The sequence below is a fragment of the Anomalospiza imberbis genome, chromosome 7, assembly GCF_031753505.1.
Source record: "Anomalospiza imberbis isolate Cuckoo-Finch-1a 21T00152 chromosome 7, ASM3175350v1, whole genome shotgun sequence".
Taxonomy (NCBI): Eukaryota; Metazoa; Chordata; class Aves; order Passeriformes; family Viduidae; genus Anomalospiza; species Anomalospiza imberbis.
In genome coordinates, this window is record NC_089687.1 from 11,253,035 (window position 1) to 11,268,952 (window position 15,918).

Here is a 15,918-nt window from a genome sequence, read left to right on the forward strand (position 1 = left end):
CAGCCCTTAGCTGAGGATGGCTTCAGTGGGTGGCTGGCCTGCACTGGGAGAGTGTGCTGCTCCTGGCAGCAGTGAGGAATCCTGGCATGGTGCACACTCTGGACCTTCCCCTCTGTTGGCTCAAACTCAAGTAGTGGCAAAAATAATAAAATAAAATAAAATAAAATAAAATAAAATAAAATAAAATAAAATAATAAAATCCCTGGTTGGAAATCTGTGTTCACATGGTGGTGGGTGCAGAGTAACATCAGTGGCATGTGCCAGGTAAAGGTGAGTGCCTTGGGTCCCAAGTCCCTGATGTGAACCCCAACCATGCTCCTGCAGCAGGTAAAGCCCTGCAGCTGCTCAGCTCTCGTGACCCAGGGTTGGAGAGTAAAGGCAGGTCCACCTGCCTTGGGGGGATGCTGCTGCTCATGTTTCCCATCATCAGCATCCTTGGTGTTTGGCTGCAGCCCAAAGATGCCAAAATGCACAGACCCAGCATTTGCAAGTGGCCCCAAACTTTTTCCCAGCCTCTGCTGGTCCCATGCCATTAGACATGAGGTATCTGTGAGAGCTCACCCACATCTGGGCACATCTGGGCACAGCACCAAGAGCTTTCAACCAGCTGGCCCCAGCCCAGCTGCTCCCCCATGTGCAACTGCAGCACAGTCGAAGAGGGAGATGCCAACACCCAGCACGCTCTCAGGAAAGACAGAATAAATGTCATTTATGTGCCAGGGAAAGAGCAGACTTCAATAACAGCAAAGATAAAACAGAAAATAGGAAAAAAAAACCTGAGAAAGAACGAGCACAGGGACTTCATCAACACACAAAACTACATCAGGGCTCTGAGACGGATCCTCAGTTCTCATCCCCCTAAGGATGGAGATTTCTGTAACACTGCAAAGATAAATACAACTGGGAACTGTATCATTAGAGGCGCTTTAAGCTCCCATATATAGCCTGGAAAGAGACTGTTGCTAAGAATAGTGGGGCCCAGATATTCCACAACATGAGAGTTGACAGATTTCTTCCCAGCACTAATAGGATGTGAGACTATTTTAAATTTGCCCTGATAAGTGGTCAGGCCATTCTTGAAGAGCTGGTTCTAGAAAATAAACATGGATCAAGAGATGCCGGGTTGGGTCTTCTTCAATTAAATGCAGGATAAACACAAGGAGGGTTCTTACAAAGGGTCTCCTTTCTAAAAGCCCCAGCAGAGACAGTGGTGATGGAAGCCAGCAGAATCAGCTGGCCTGCAGCATCCTGAGCCCTGAGCCTGGAGGAATCAGGGTGTGAAATCAGAGTTGTGATGATGTGGTGGGGCTGCAGAGGCTGCCACCCCTGCCAGGCCCTTCCCCTCCCTGCTTGAGCATACCGAGGGGTGCACCTGCAGTGCCAGACCACCACCCCAAAACCTCAGGAAAAGCCATGGAAATCTTTCATTGGCTGGGTTGGGAGATTGAATGAGGCTACATTCATTTAGACTAAACAACCTCCATTCCATAGCAGTATCTGCAGTGGGTTTTGGCAGCATTATGGCAGGAATAAACTACTCCCTTGTGCTTTCTTGGAAGTGATGAACAGTGATGGCAGCAAACTGAGTAACCTCTTTAATGTGCAACAACCAGTACGTAAAATAACACGCACTTCATGGTCAGAGTCCAGTTTTAAATAGAAATTACACAGTGGATATGTTACATGGACAAGTATATAGTGGTTTCAACATTATTTTCTCAAAAATAAAAATACGCCACATTGGAATATCGCATACAAAATGTAGAATTTGCCCTAAAATAAAATTCTATGAAATCACTTAAAAAATTACAAAAGTAAAACGCATATAAACTCCAGTAAAACTGAACAGTCTTACAAGTTGAGGATAGTTTACAAAGATGCTCTCCAACATGTAAAACCCTCTTCCTTCTCCATATGTTCATGCAGTTCAAAAAACCCCAACTGTTAGGTGTGTCCCATAATTAAAAGCTGTTTTTATGACCTTATCAAGCACTTCTTTCTAAAATGCACAGCGGAAGACATTAAACATGGTAGGGGAAAAAGAGATTTTAATCTAGCAAATATCATAAGCAGATAAAAGAAATATATCTGGAAAGCACATCATTGTCCCATGGGAGCAGGAGCTGATGGCAAACTGCCCATGGGGACACCCTGCAGCTCTGCTGGGCTGGCTCAGCCCAGGTGACAGCAGAAAGGTCAGAGCACACAGAAGAGCTGTGGGCAGGGAGGGGTCAGGGAACACAACTCTAGTTTATATTGCACATTCAGGATGTCCCTGCTGGGGAGGGACATGGAGCATCCCCCTCCCCTGGCATGGGTGGGCACCCCAAGCTCCAAGCAGCCCTTCCCCAAGTCCCCTGACTTGTCCCACACAAACCTGCACATCCCCTCTGTGAAGAAAAACATGAGCTTGGGGTTGTTGTGGCTTTGACAAACACGTGGACTAAGGTTGGAGAAGTGGCCTCAGCCAGAAGGGAAAATCTTCTGCAAAGAAAAGAGGTTTTGCTGCTGGTATTATCTTCATGTAGCAATGCAAAGTGAGTGCAGTGAGTCTGTCCAGATGCAACAAAAGGCTAAACCACATGGAGGAAGCCACTGGGGAGAGAGACCTTGCAGAGAAAAGCTGTTACTGCAGAGAGCAAGTCCCACCTGCCTTGCTTGCTGCACCTTGGAAAACCAGCACCTCTACATTGTGTGCCACCACCATAGCTGTCCCTGACCTTGTGGCACAAATCTCATCACAAACAGAAAATGAAGGTCAAAAACTCATCCTTGAGGAAGGAAACATGAGGTTCTGAAACACCTGGGCTGAAGTAGACACCCCTCCTGTGCAGATGCCCAACATCCCCCCTCCTGGGCATGCTGGCTCAGCCCTTCCTTTCTCCCTCTGTGCTGCAGTCCCTGCCCTCCACCAGGGCTTGAAGCTTCCCACGGTGCTGCTGGGCCTGAGCAGTGAAGAAACAGTGCTGGGGTTGCGGGGGGCATGAATTGATCCAATAACATTGCAATCCCAAGTAACTGGCAGCAGCCAGCACATCTGTGCAAATATTTGCTTTTGCTTGTCAAAACTTTGGACAGTGTTACATTTCTCCCTTTATTTATTGGTTTCATCTGTCTTGAAACACAAACTGCAAAAATTGTGAGCAGATTGACATCTTTTTCTGACTTCACTGTGGCTGTGCCTGCTCTGGGGCAATTCTCTGCCAGCTAAGTGACACTCCTGGAGGAAGCAAGGCAGATATTCCTGTGCCACCCACAACCCACCTCGCAGCAGTCACGGCTGCAGGGAGGAGATGGTCTGTGTTGATGGTGATGATCCCCTCACGTGAAGCAGGGAACCTGGAGGCTGCCCGGCTGTCTCCCTGACGGAAAGGAGGCAGCAGCCACAAGGCAGCATTTCCTTTTTCTCCCCCCACAGCTGGAATGCTGGGACCCATGGAAAGTGACAAAGTTCTTGTGTGTTTTGGCAGGGTAGCATGTGCCCTTGCACAACTGTGCATCCACACACACAGATCCTTGCACACCCCACATCCCTGCTCTTGCCACGTGGTGCTTTAACAACCCTGAGAATGGCAGCACCAACACCAAATCCCAAATCAATACCCAGAATTAGTGTAGGTTTCCACACGGTGTAGCAGTTGTCTTGCCAAGTTATTACAATGGTCTGTACTTAAAGTATAAAAGGAACCTCCTCAAAACTAATGAAACATAAAAATGCCTTTGTCAGAGATACTTACTAATTTGCAAGTGACCCAACAAAAGAAATGAACAATTAGAGCCCTGCTGTCACACCATTACAGAGCACTTACATCCACTGTGCAAATGGTGTAATTCCCATTCATATTTCAGTCACTCCTGACAATTAAATCACATTTCCTTTTCTTGTAACAGCCAATACATGCACATCAATCAATGCAGCTTGTTTATGCTGCAGTGCAAGGCCACGCAGTCACTTGCTCAGTTTTCTGTAGAACAAGCATTAACATCCCTGTCACCACAAAATTTCAAATTGCATATGGACTTCATCAGTCCAATGGAATATTTTGGTGCTGAAATGTCCCCTGGAACTGGGCACTTCTTGTTACTCAATCCAACCTGTTGCTTTCCCCAAGTTACCATTACAAACACTGACAGAGTCTGGAGTTTTTCAAGACATCTCACTCCCACTCCTTTCAGCTCTGTCAGATGGTTGGGAATAACTGTGATGCTGTGAGCCTGAATACCTGCCACACAGGGTGCCCATCTGCTTGGCCTCTCCATGTGTGGGAGCTAAAATCATAAGTTTCAGGTAAATTACAGTCTGTTTGTAACAGATATTTCTTCACGGTATGTGCAGAATCCTTTGGGTCTGCACTTTATTCCAACTGGCATGATTTTCTAAAGAAAGATCCTTTTTCTTATGTACATTAAGTACATGGTCAGCCAACCTTTCCCTGTAAAATTGCTCTGGAAGCAAGGAAGCTCTTCTCCACACCTCCAGCACAGGGGAGCAGGCAGCCCCAAGGGAGGGCAAAGGATGTCAGAGGAAATTAATGAATAATAGCAGTGACCAGAGACAGGAACCAGTGCTGCAAGTGGAGCCTGCATTTTCTAATCCTGAGCCTCCCCATGAGCAGCATGGGAGCTTGCACAGCTCCAGAGCTCAGGAGAAGGAGGGCCAGCAGCACTGGAAGCTGAACCGAGGGTGTCACTGAGCCAAACAAACCTGAGGAGCAGCCTATGTTTGCAGTGAACCATTAGGAGAGAGTGGTCACCATGGAGTAACCTTCCCAGCACTCCCAATACAAACCACAGCACCATCACCTGTGTTAGGGGGCTCGGCACTGCTGGGGAACAGGTTCTTCAGGGCTGTGAACTTACAGACCACAAAGAGAAGAATATTCCAGGGCTTCTCAGCGTGCCTTCCTCTGCTGACAAGTCACAGGCCACGCAGCAGCCAATGCTGTCACTGGTCCAAGTTAGAACTCGAACTTTCATTACTAAGAAAAACATTAACTGTTTTGAGCCTATTCTGCACTACTGCTAATTGCATCTGCACTGCTAAGGGCTCTCCCTGTGCTTCAAACTCAAACTTCCAATGAAGTGCAGGTAGCTTGGCAGCTTGGACTCTTGCTAAATCCAAACAAGGGTAGACCAAGTGGTAATGCTTATCCAAAAAATATTTCTATGGGTTGAGTTGTGTTACTGACATGAAGTGGACTGGTCCTCCACAGAAGGATGCTGCTGTGGAGCACAGATGGGGATAAAATGTTTTTCAGAGATATCAGCAAGCACTTTTAAAATCCTCACCTCCATCCTGAGCCAGACTTGCTAATCTAATAAAATCCTAAGCCTGAACACTGTATGCAGTGGAATGCAGCCATGTCCTGCACAACTTCAAGTAATTTGGGAGCAATCCTTTGACTTTCAACATCAGAGTTGCTGGGAAGTCAGGTTGAGCCCTGACTGCAGAGTGGTGTTCGTGAATCCCATGCAGGTTTCCAGCAGGGCCTGGCTGGGCTGCCCAGCCCTGGAGAAGGGCCCTGCCTTAGTGCAGAGGCACTGATGGCTGTAACTCAGACCACACTGCAGTGCCAGGCAGACACAGGGCACGGGCTCTGCATGGCAAGGCTTTGGCAGTGAGGGGCTGCAGGGGTGGTGTCCGTGAGAAGCAGCTGGGAGCTTCCCATGAGTGACAGAACCAGCACCAGCCAAGCTCCAATGGAGCACTGGCACTGGCCAAGGCTGAACCCATCAGCCACGGCGATAACACCTCTGGGATAACAGATTAAGAAAGGAAAGGAACTTACTGCACAGCTGCAGAGAGGAGTAGCTCTGTAGGTACCCAGGTCAGTGCAGAGGGAGGGGAAGGAGCGGCTCCCCTGCAGCCTGTGGTGCAGACCATGGTGAGGCAGCTGTGCCCCTGCAGCCCATGAGGAACAGAGATCCACCTGCAGCCTGTGAGAACCCCATGCCGTGCAGCTGCATGCCCAAAGGAGGCTGTGGGCAACCTAACCTGCTGGAGCAGACTCCTGGCAGGATTGTTCCTGAAGTTCTCTGCCCACAATGGAGAAATTTGTGGAGGATTGTCTCCCCTGGGAGGGACCCCATGCTGGAGCAGGGGAAGAATGTGCGGAGTCCTCAGGGGATGAGATGTGTGATGGTCTGACCACAGCCCCCATTCCCTGTCCCCCTGTGCTGCTGAGGGGAGAGAAAACCACAAGTAAAGTTAAGCTTGGAAAGAAAGGAGGGATGGGGGGGAAGGTGTTTTCAAGATTAGGTTTTATTTCTCATTATCCTACTGTGATATGACTGCTAGTAAACTAAAGTAGTTTCCCCAAGTTGAGTATGTCTTGCCCATGATGGTCACTGGTGAGTGACCTCTCCCTGTTTTTACCTCAACTCATGAGCTTTCCATTGTATTTTCTCTCCCCTGCTCAGCTGAGGAGGGAAATGACAGATTTGGTGGGCACATGTCCACCCACAGTCAACTCATCACACAGAGAAACAGATACCAAAGCATCAGAGTCACAGTGAGCCGTTCGCACTGACTCAGAAAAACAATCAACAGGGTTTAAAACAAGAGGTTCACTCTTCTCCCCTGACTACAGAGAGCCTGCACCTGGAAGCACTGAAAAATATTTTGAATTGTCTGATGCCTTCTGGAACAGAGGAGGAATAGGTTATAGTCCGAATACTGTGTAAAATGCTTCTCCATCTTAAAATAGTCAGGACAGTGAAAGAATTAGAAATCTCTGTCACTCAGGACAGTGCCTGAGCTGAGCAATTTTAATCTTTATATAGCTACAGTAAATTGCAGAAACAGAGCTCTGAAGAGCCATCCCAGCTTGCAGTTCTGCCATGACAATGCAACTCCAGACTCTTGGCAAACGATCCTTGGTTTCAGAAGACAATAGGTAGCAGCAGCTACTGGATACTGAAACTAATCCAGGCACTAAAACGTAGTAAAAAGAATCTGGACAGTTAACACCACTCATCTAAAAAGTCAGGGATGATGCCAGTGGATCTGAATGTGCTGGTTGGACTGATTTAATTTTCCCTATGCAGGTTGGTTCCACTACCACAAAGAGCCTGCTTCAAGACAGGAAAGACTATTTAGAGCTGATACAGGCAATGAGCTAAATCCATTTTCAGTTACTACAGTAAGTACATCAATTGCTCTGAAAACATAAAAGCAGGGAACAGCTTGCTTTATTTTACTGCACAGATACACTCCTGAGTTAAGTCTTAGAGGTGTATTCTCTCTGCAAAAGGAGAGCAGGCAGAAGGAACAGATCCGTGTCTGAAAGGTAGTTCTGGGTTTATTTGAGTGAGCTTACCGTGTTGTTGTCACCCCAGGGGCAAAGAAGAGCCCCACACAGGAGCAGAGGGTGCTTGATTCAACTTCTAGAGATGCAGAGCCTCCTCCAACACATGCACCCAGCCCCTGCCATAGAACTGCCACGACAGGAAATCATTCCCTGAAAAGAATCCCTGTCGCAAACCGTGCACAACGCATTCCCACTCACGGCAGTGACTGGCTTGGTTACAAACAAGGGCACATCACCTTCCCCAGACAGGATCACCTGGAGTCAACCTAGGGAAACACATACCCTTGCACAACTTATATATATATACATGTATCTCTTATATATATAAGTTTTATTTGTGTATACATTGATATAAATATGCACGCCCCCATACTCACAAACACATCCCCATAACACAAAGCACAGAACACACACACACACGGAAATATTTTAAATTATGCTGAACTGAAATCTAAGAATATAATTAAGAAATCATTAGCAGGTTTAAAAATTGAGTTAAAAAACTATTCAAAGTGTCTTTAATATTTATGTTCAAGTAAGGGCCAGAATGACCACAGATTAGTACTGATAAAAAGAGCTGGCATTAATTTCCCATATTATGCCAGAACTTGTGAGTTACTCACTGTCAAACTCATTGTCATTTCGCCATCAATGCACCTCCTCAACTAGAAAGGTTTTTTAGGAAACAGTGATTTCTCTAGTCTTGGGTTACAAGCAATATTGTTTAGGCACCCTCAGCCATAAACTAATTCTAAAACCACACACACCTTAGAGTATCAGGAGAGAACTAGCAGGACTCAGACATCCACACCCACAGTATTCAGTGGCACAAACAGGAAAAAAGGCAGTACTGGAGATGGAGGATAGAAAGGTGACACAGTGGTGGCCTTTAGAACACCAACATTTACCTAGAGTGACACTCCAGTACATCACAGATGCTCCATATTCAGGACATACAGGACCACGGGTGACATTTCAGAAATGACTGTGGGGGCAGGTTGGGATTCAGTGGCAGCTAAAGCTATTGTTTACTTGTGCTCCAGGGTGGTAACAAACACTTCTAATAACACTGCAAGGATTATTTGGGATATTTAGTATGGCTAAAAACCCTGGTACCAGTGTCTTATATCAGAACCCACTTTATTAGAATGTAAATGCAGTGTACAAGTACCAAATCATTTTAGCTTAACTGTTTAATGAGCATTCAGTATAAAAATGACTAGTGATTTTAAAGAGATCTTCAAAAGATTTTTGCTTTCTTTTCTTGTTTTTTTTTTTCCTTTGTTAAGATTATTCCCTGTTTTCATTCTGATAGAAGACTCTGAAGTTTACTGGTACCCTGGTGTGTTTAACTGTGAGTCAGCACACAGGCACACGCACACACACAACATACACCTCACTGCTACATCAACAGCCTCTTCAACAGAGCCCCAGCCCTGCACAGGGACCTGGAGAGCAGAGAGATTCTCTTTGTGCATTTTGGTGTCACCATCACCACTCCAGTTCCACATCTATGGCAAATCAAGATGGTCTTGAATGTAAGAACGACCCATCCCTCACCCTCTCTAAATAAAGCCTTGAGCCAATAAGTCTTGAAATGTCTTTGTTTTCCTGCTGCTCAGCTCAGCAAATCCAGGCAGATGTGCAGACTGCAAAGCCGACTTCCAGTCTCTTCCGAGCCCTCACCAGCGCAGGGTGATCACACGGAGACGACGACGTCGAGATAGAGTCTGTCGTAGGACTCGCGGAAGCACAGGATGAGGAGCAGGCTGAGCAGACACGACCCTGGCAGGCACCAGTTGAACCAGGAAAACTCTGTAAAGCAGAACAGAGACCCAGCCTCAGTTATCAAACATGTTCTGTGTTTAAAGCGACCAAAACTTGGATTGATGGCAGGTTTGAAGGAAATCGCTGTGCTCTGACAAAATCCTGACAGCTCCCGACCGATCGATCAATCGATGGTGAGCCTTCTCCATGGACACCTTAAGTTATATACATTTATAACCAATGCCTCCAGCTAATGTAAATATCCCTTATTCAACCTGCCAATGAAGAAAAGGGGGAAAAAAAATCTATCCTTGCTAATGGAGAATAAACCACTTCCAAAGACTGTGCTAGTTAGTCCCTTGATTTCTATGGATTGAGAACTAAAATTAAAAGCATAGGAAGAAACTGGGTTTGATTTTGAATCAAACCTGCTACATTGTATAAGGAGGGAAAACCAATTCCTCAGAAGAAACTTGCGCATAATAGGATCAATTAAATTTAAAACTCATAGCAAAAAACAGGTCCTTGGAAGCCTCTTTTCAGCTGTTCAATATAACATACTGCTCTTAAAAGTCCACGTTCTGTACTCAAGAAATCCTATCATCGGATATTTGACTAGTAATTAGCAGTTGGATTCACATTTTTTTTTCAAACAAGTACAACACAATTTTTTTTCTACATGTGTCAATTTACTAAAGAAGCATTCACTTAACTGGATAGTGTTTTACTTTTTTTTTTTTCAAAATTTCTATTATTATTATTAATATTATTATTTAATTTTACAGAATCTAAACTTTCACTCCAGGTCTGAGTAAATCAAAATCAAGGCTTCATCTCTGCTACTTTCTTAAATCTGCAATTTATATTGCTGACAGAAAAAGCATGATTTATTTTAAAAAAGGTGAAGGACAACAGTCAGAAAGCCTGAAAAATCAACCTTCCAAAACCAGTAACTTTTAACAACATTCTCCCTGATCCACCAAAAACCCTTACAAATTTGTCTAGGCAGAATTATTATTGAAACCATAGTAAAAATTTCCTAGGTTGGAGAAGACTTATGTGATGCCAGAAGTCAGCAGGCAAATCCTTTGCTATTATTTTCCTTACCACGTTCCTCCTTAATTGGATTAAACTGATTTTAACTCAAATATCCTAAAAGATGAAATTTGGGAATACTTGGGAATACTTCATGTCTTTTTTGATCTAGAATTTGTGACAGCACAGGTGATGCAGGGAACGCATCAATCGTGTGAAGCCAAAGGTCAGTTTCCTTTTGTTTTTCCCTTGGATACCCCTGCAGAAAAGGCAAAGGAAACCTCATCCAGAGGCTGCAGCTTTGGGGCACAGCACTAGCAGCAAGGCTGAGCTTTAGGAAGGTTTACATCCCCACTCTGCTAGCTGAACCAAAATCTTCAGTGCACTGGAAATCTTCCAGGATTTGGGTTCTTCACAGCATTTGCAATATCAGTACAAGGAGAAAAAGAGGAATTGGAATGAAAACTACTGAAAGATTATTTGGCCTAAAAGGAAAGACCAAGGGAACAAGATGAATTTGACTGAGTTCTGATTTAACTGTAAGCTTCTTAAATGCCATTACAGGATGTATTTGAATCAAATGAAAGCAAATTATTAAGATCATTATCTACATTCTAACGGATTTTTTAAATCAGAGGAGCCAATAGCACCCCTGGCACTGGTCCCCCCCTGGTGACCACACAGTCTCTCATACTTTCTATCAAAGAATGGATTTTCCTAGGCACAAATTACTTTATTTTCTTTCCTTTTGAAGAACTAGGGAAAATATTTTAAATGTATGGGTATACCAATTTCAGGTTTATTCTAACCTGCATTTACTGGTATCTCATAGGGAAAGAAATATGAGAGATAAAAAATGGTCTTGAATTTATTTATGGGGGAATGAGTCCATTCTATTGTAATTCTTTCATCAGAAGTGAGACACCATATCCCCATCCTCATTTATTATGTAATGCCAAACACTGAAAAAATTCTCTGAACATTCTGTGTCATCTTTCCAGCTCAGGTACAGATGTCAGAAACAACAGTATGTGTGAACAGAGTTCACACCAATTATTATCAAAAGTATACTTTAAAATGTAAAGACTAGCTCTCACACCACCCAAGGCTAGTCCAGATGGCATTCAGATTTTACAATGATACAGTTCAGCATCAGTATTAAAAAAAATTAAATAATTTCTCTCTGTTTGTGTTCACAGACCACAATTTGGAACAAGGTTGTCATCCTGCTTGCAATTTCCTGGCAGAAAGACAAACCATGTTGAAAATTTGCCCCAGGTTGAAACCTTGATAATTTATAGCAGAATTCAATCTGAAATTTGTCACTCTCCTCTTAGTTACAAAATACAACATCTTAAGAAGTAATAATATATAAAAGCTCACATTTTCTAATGGTTTATAAATATTACACCATGAAGTAAATGTTTACCATAATGACAAAATACAAAGAAAAAAATCCGCATCTTTGAAAACCATTAATAAAGACCATTTCCCTTTGAAAGCAAGCTGGGTTCTTATTTTACAGCTTAGAGTAATAATATGTATTATAGTCTACTAAACAGCAAGTTTTAAGTTATGATTATGAGTTAGGAGGAAGCAAATAATACTTGAGAGACGAGAAAGTCTGAATGAATTGACAAAAACATGAAGTGAAATCTTCTAGAGCTGGATTAGGCCACCCAAAGGAATGCCTGTTCTGTCTTTGGGCAGTGGCACCTCTGACCCACTGAACAGAGCTGGCTTTAAATGGGGCATTTCTGCTCTGCCCCTCCTGGGCAACACAGTTCTACCCAAGAGCATGACACTGGGTGAGCTTTACTGTGGTGCTCAACACCCATAAGTACAAACATTATTAATGGTCACATTACCCAGGCCTTTATAAAATATGATGACAGTGTGTACCTCGGTGGTTTCTGGCTACAGCAAATTCAAGTAGAATTATCTTGCATCTAAGAAATTTCATTTTTATAAGCATGCATATAGCAAAGAATAATTAAAATTCTCCTTCCTTGCTGCCCTTGCTTGGATTCAAACATTTGGTTATTAACAGAAATTGTACGTGCATATTCTTCCTTTTACTGACAAAGGTATTTCCTTAAGGAGTATTAAATTTTTCAAGTGGCTCATGTTTCTTACCTGTATGGTAAAATGTGAGGAAAAACAAAAGCACTCCCATGAACACATTACTCAAAAAGGTGACAACTCCACAGCTTATTCCTTCTGGAACAGGGTAGACTGTCTCCACAAAGAGCTCAAAGAATATTGGTACGCTGCTGTTGAGGAATATACCCAGCAAAATGCAGGATGTGTACAGTGTAGCTATGACAGAAACAAAAACAGTTATTAATTTTATGCTGGTGTTTTTCCCTCCTATTCAGAGCTGCCAAGAATACTAATATTTGAATAACCTAAAAATGCATAATCTTATTTTTATCCTCTGTGTATCAAAAAGAAAATAACATCCCACTAGCTTTAGGAAGAATGCATACATTGATTTGTGAAAAAAAAATCAGAAATACTGATTGATTTATTTATCTATTTATTTAAACAGAATCCACGAAGATACATTCAGTGATTTGGACTTTATTTGTAAGTAAAACAAACAACAAAATTATGAATGCAAATCCTCACCTACATTTTAATTTACCTCTGAAACAAACATAAAATATTGTCCTACGCACAATTAGGACAGGGAGCAATTAATGCACCAAATTGGAAATGGACATGGATTAACCTTTTGACTTAGATATAAAGGTCAAAACTAATTTTGCTTCCATTTTACAAATAAATACTAATGATCTACCAGCTATCAAGACATTAGTATTCAGCACAGCCTGAGCTGCAACATGTTGAATCCCTTCTGGCTTCAAAAGGAAATGAAGGGCACCCAGCTCCTGACAGGAACGGGACAGAATTGATAATGCAGATTATTTGCTGCTGTACAACAAACCGTTTTTCTTGGACAAACCAACAGAAAAATGTGACATTTCTTCAGCAACCTCAGCTATTTTGTTCTAAAATTTCTGCCAAGTACTTCACCGTACTTAATACAGAACTTAATATACTTATATTATCACTTAATAAATTTATTATAGCTATTTCTGGACTAAAAAAAAACAAACCACAAAACTTCACAAAAATTTAATATCTATTTAGAAATTTAAGTAAGTTTTTTTCTTAGTGCCTTCTTGGACAGAGATTTCCTGACTTGCAACCTTAATAACCCAAGGTTACTGACCAAGTAAAAAGAAGGAAATTATCAAAAGGCTTTAAATAATCAGAAAACTCTGGAATAATTTCTGAGGCTCCTACTAAAATACTAAAAAAACCTAAAGAAAAAATATTCAGATACAAAAGTGTTATGAAGTCAGAGGTAAATTATTTATAGTGCCTTTTCTCTGCAATGAAAAGATTCTATGGTACAAAATCCTTAGAATTTTTTTTTTCATATAACTATATATATGTGTACATATTTCAGTTTAATTTACACTCTTTTGTCTTAGGGGAGAACAGAAAGAACTCTGCTTCATCTTTTGTTAAGCACTGCTCAAGCTTTCAACTGAGAAACTGCTGGGAAGCAGGAAACGCTCAGCTTAAAAAAAATAGATCAGCTTTTTAAAATATAAAAAATCAGGGAAAAGAAATAAAGGGATTAAGAAGCAGAAAGTGCTATTTATTACATCCTCTATTTCATGTGGTTTGCTTCCAAGGCACAAGGACATTTATTTTTCAACAGAGGACTTGTCTGGACAGGAAAAAAGAGGGAGAGCTGGCCCTGCTTTTTTGAATATACCACAGTACTCTGAGCTGTTAAGAAAAACAAACAAACACGTGCAAAACCAAACAAAACCAACCCCCTCAAAAAAAAACAGGGTAGCTTTTCCTTCTCTTGAATTCTCCTGTCATAAACTGCAGAATAAATCAAAGACATAGATGCAAGATATGTCCAGGAGTTGTCAGAGAGGAAAGAAAAAACCCCACACAATATTAGGATGTTCTTCCCAATGCGCCCCTCTAGCTAACACTGAAGACCCGATTCCCTAGTTACAAGATCCATAGACTTTTGCTGCAAGTCCTCACCAGTATTTAAAGTTTCATGAGCTACTCTTTGAACTCCCATTTACTTCAAACACTGCTGCATATCGATCTAAATCTCTCTAACTGCTGTTGGGTGTAGGCAGAATACCCAATCACACTCAGTGGTTTGAAATTTTTGTATTGGCTTGAGAGACCAACACATAAATGAAATAGAAGAATCTCTTAAGACAAATGAACATTTGCCCCTTATTACTACACTCAGTTGAAGATGTCTATAGATAGACTTGTAATTTCCAGAGAACATTTTCAGAACCTCCCCCAAAGAAGAGAAGGTGGCACCCCGCTGTAATTCTGTATCAGAAACTCAAACAGTGGAAATAGTTAATTACTCAAACTCAAACACTGGAAATAGCTGAGAAGCTGCTGAAAGCCACAACAGCACCATGTAAAGTGGAGCAGTGAACAGAGTGTCAGAAGCAGCACCTCTGCAAGAAGGCTGAAACGTCTTCCAGAAGGAGCAACAGCCAGGAAAGGGAAATCGTGCCTCTGAACAGAGACAATGTCTAGACATATTATTTCCAGAAACACAGAGTCACTGAGATGAAAGCAAAAATTAGCAGCCATTTAAAGACAGTAGGTGCCAAGGTTTCCATAAAATGAGAAGAAGCCTTCAAACTAGATTTGCTAGTTTAAAATATGCCAGTTGAATTACATCATCGCTCACCACTCACTGCAAGGTACCAAGATGATCAGACCACAAGTGAACAAGGGCAGTAACTCTGTACCTCAGAAACAACACCCTCAAAGTTCTTGTCTCGACACTCAGAGGAACACACCCACTGGCACACGCCTCACACTTCCACACTGAGAGGAGCAGAGCAGCTTTAGCATCACCCTTTGGCTGCCCCAAGTATTGCCTGCCTTGTGTGTGCACACCAAGAACTGCCAGCTGAACACCAATGACAGCACCTCAGCTGAGACCACAGGCAGTACTGGTAAAGCAAGGTCTGTGTAGAGGTAACAGGTACACACATCTTTGGAATTAATAAGCAGAAATGTCACAGCAAAAGGACAGACACAATATAGCATCCGGTAGATGCCAATTTAAGTTCTAGCATCTAAAGGAAATGATAGCTTTTAATTGGGAAACCACAAAAAGCAGCTCTGAAAATGAGGAAGATGTGCATATCTGAAAGCCTTCTTTAAACAGCACATTTAAAATGCTTTTTATCTCATGCATCTGTAAATCAGCCAGGATTATCCTGAATGCTACACAAATAAGCTTATTTCAGTAATTTAGCAACTGAGTCACAAATCCAACTGGTCAACTACACAGCAACTCAAAGATAAGATACACAGTTTTAGAAAAGTAAGTCCCAGAAACAAGTAAAATCAGAGTTCAGAAGTGGTTTTTGTTTTTTATTTCACACACTAAAGAGCATATCTCATATTCCAGCTCATGGGTGACAGGACAGCAGGGAGATACCACCTATTAACAGGGACCATTTGCCTTCCCTCACAGAGACCTTGTGCCTAACGAACACAAACAATTACCACGATTTTATACTGAAGAAGAACAGCTGCTCAAGTTACAGCAAATGTTCTTTCAATTAAGACAATCTTAATGACAGTCCTTGGAAATGAATATAAGGATCTGAAAGCACTGACAAAAGAAAAAAAAAAAAAAGAGATGATTCACCAAGAAGCTAACATTATGTCCTAAAGAATAAGTAACTTGGATAGGCATACACTGGAGAAGTGTGTCATG

At 42.4% G+C, this 15,918-nt stretch overlaps 1 protein-coding gene and 1 long non-coding RNA gene across 2 annotated transcripts in view; one reads left to right on the forward strand and one right to left on the reverse strand.

Moving 5' to 3' along the window:
- Positions 1 to 3,162: 3,162 nt before the first annotated feature.
- Positions 3,163 to 15,918, forward strand: part of LOC137476935 (uncharacterized) — a 280,782-nt gene continuing 268,026 nt past the window's right edge. The window contains exon 1 of the long non-coding RNA XR_011000729.1: positions 3,163 to 3,300. This is a non-coding gene — a long non-coding RNA (uncharacterized lncRNA). The remainder of the gene's footprint in view (positions 3,301 to 15,918) is intronic.
- Positions 7,175 to 15,918, reverse strand: part of SLC49A4 (solute carrier family 49 member 4) — a 65,506-nt gene continuing 56,762 nt past the window's right edge. Inside the window, 2 exon segments of the mRNA XM_068195415.1 lie at positions 7,175 to 9,125; positions 12,249 to 12,431. Of these exon segments, the coding sequence (XP_068051516.1) occupies positions 9,010 to 9,125; positions 12,249 to 12,431 (299 nt within the window). The 3' untranslated portion in view covers positions 7,175 to 9,009.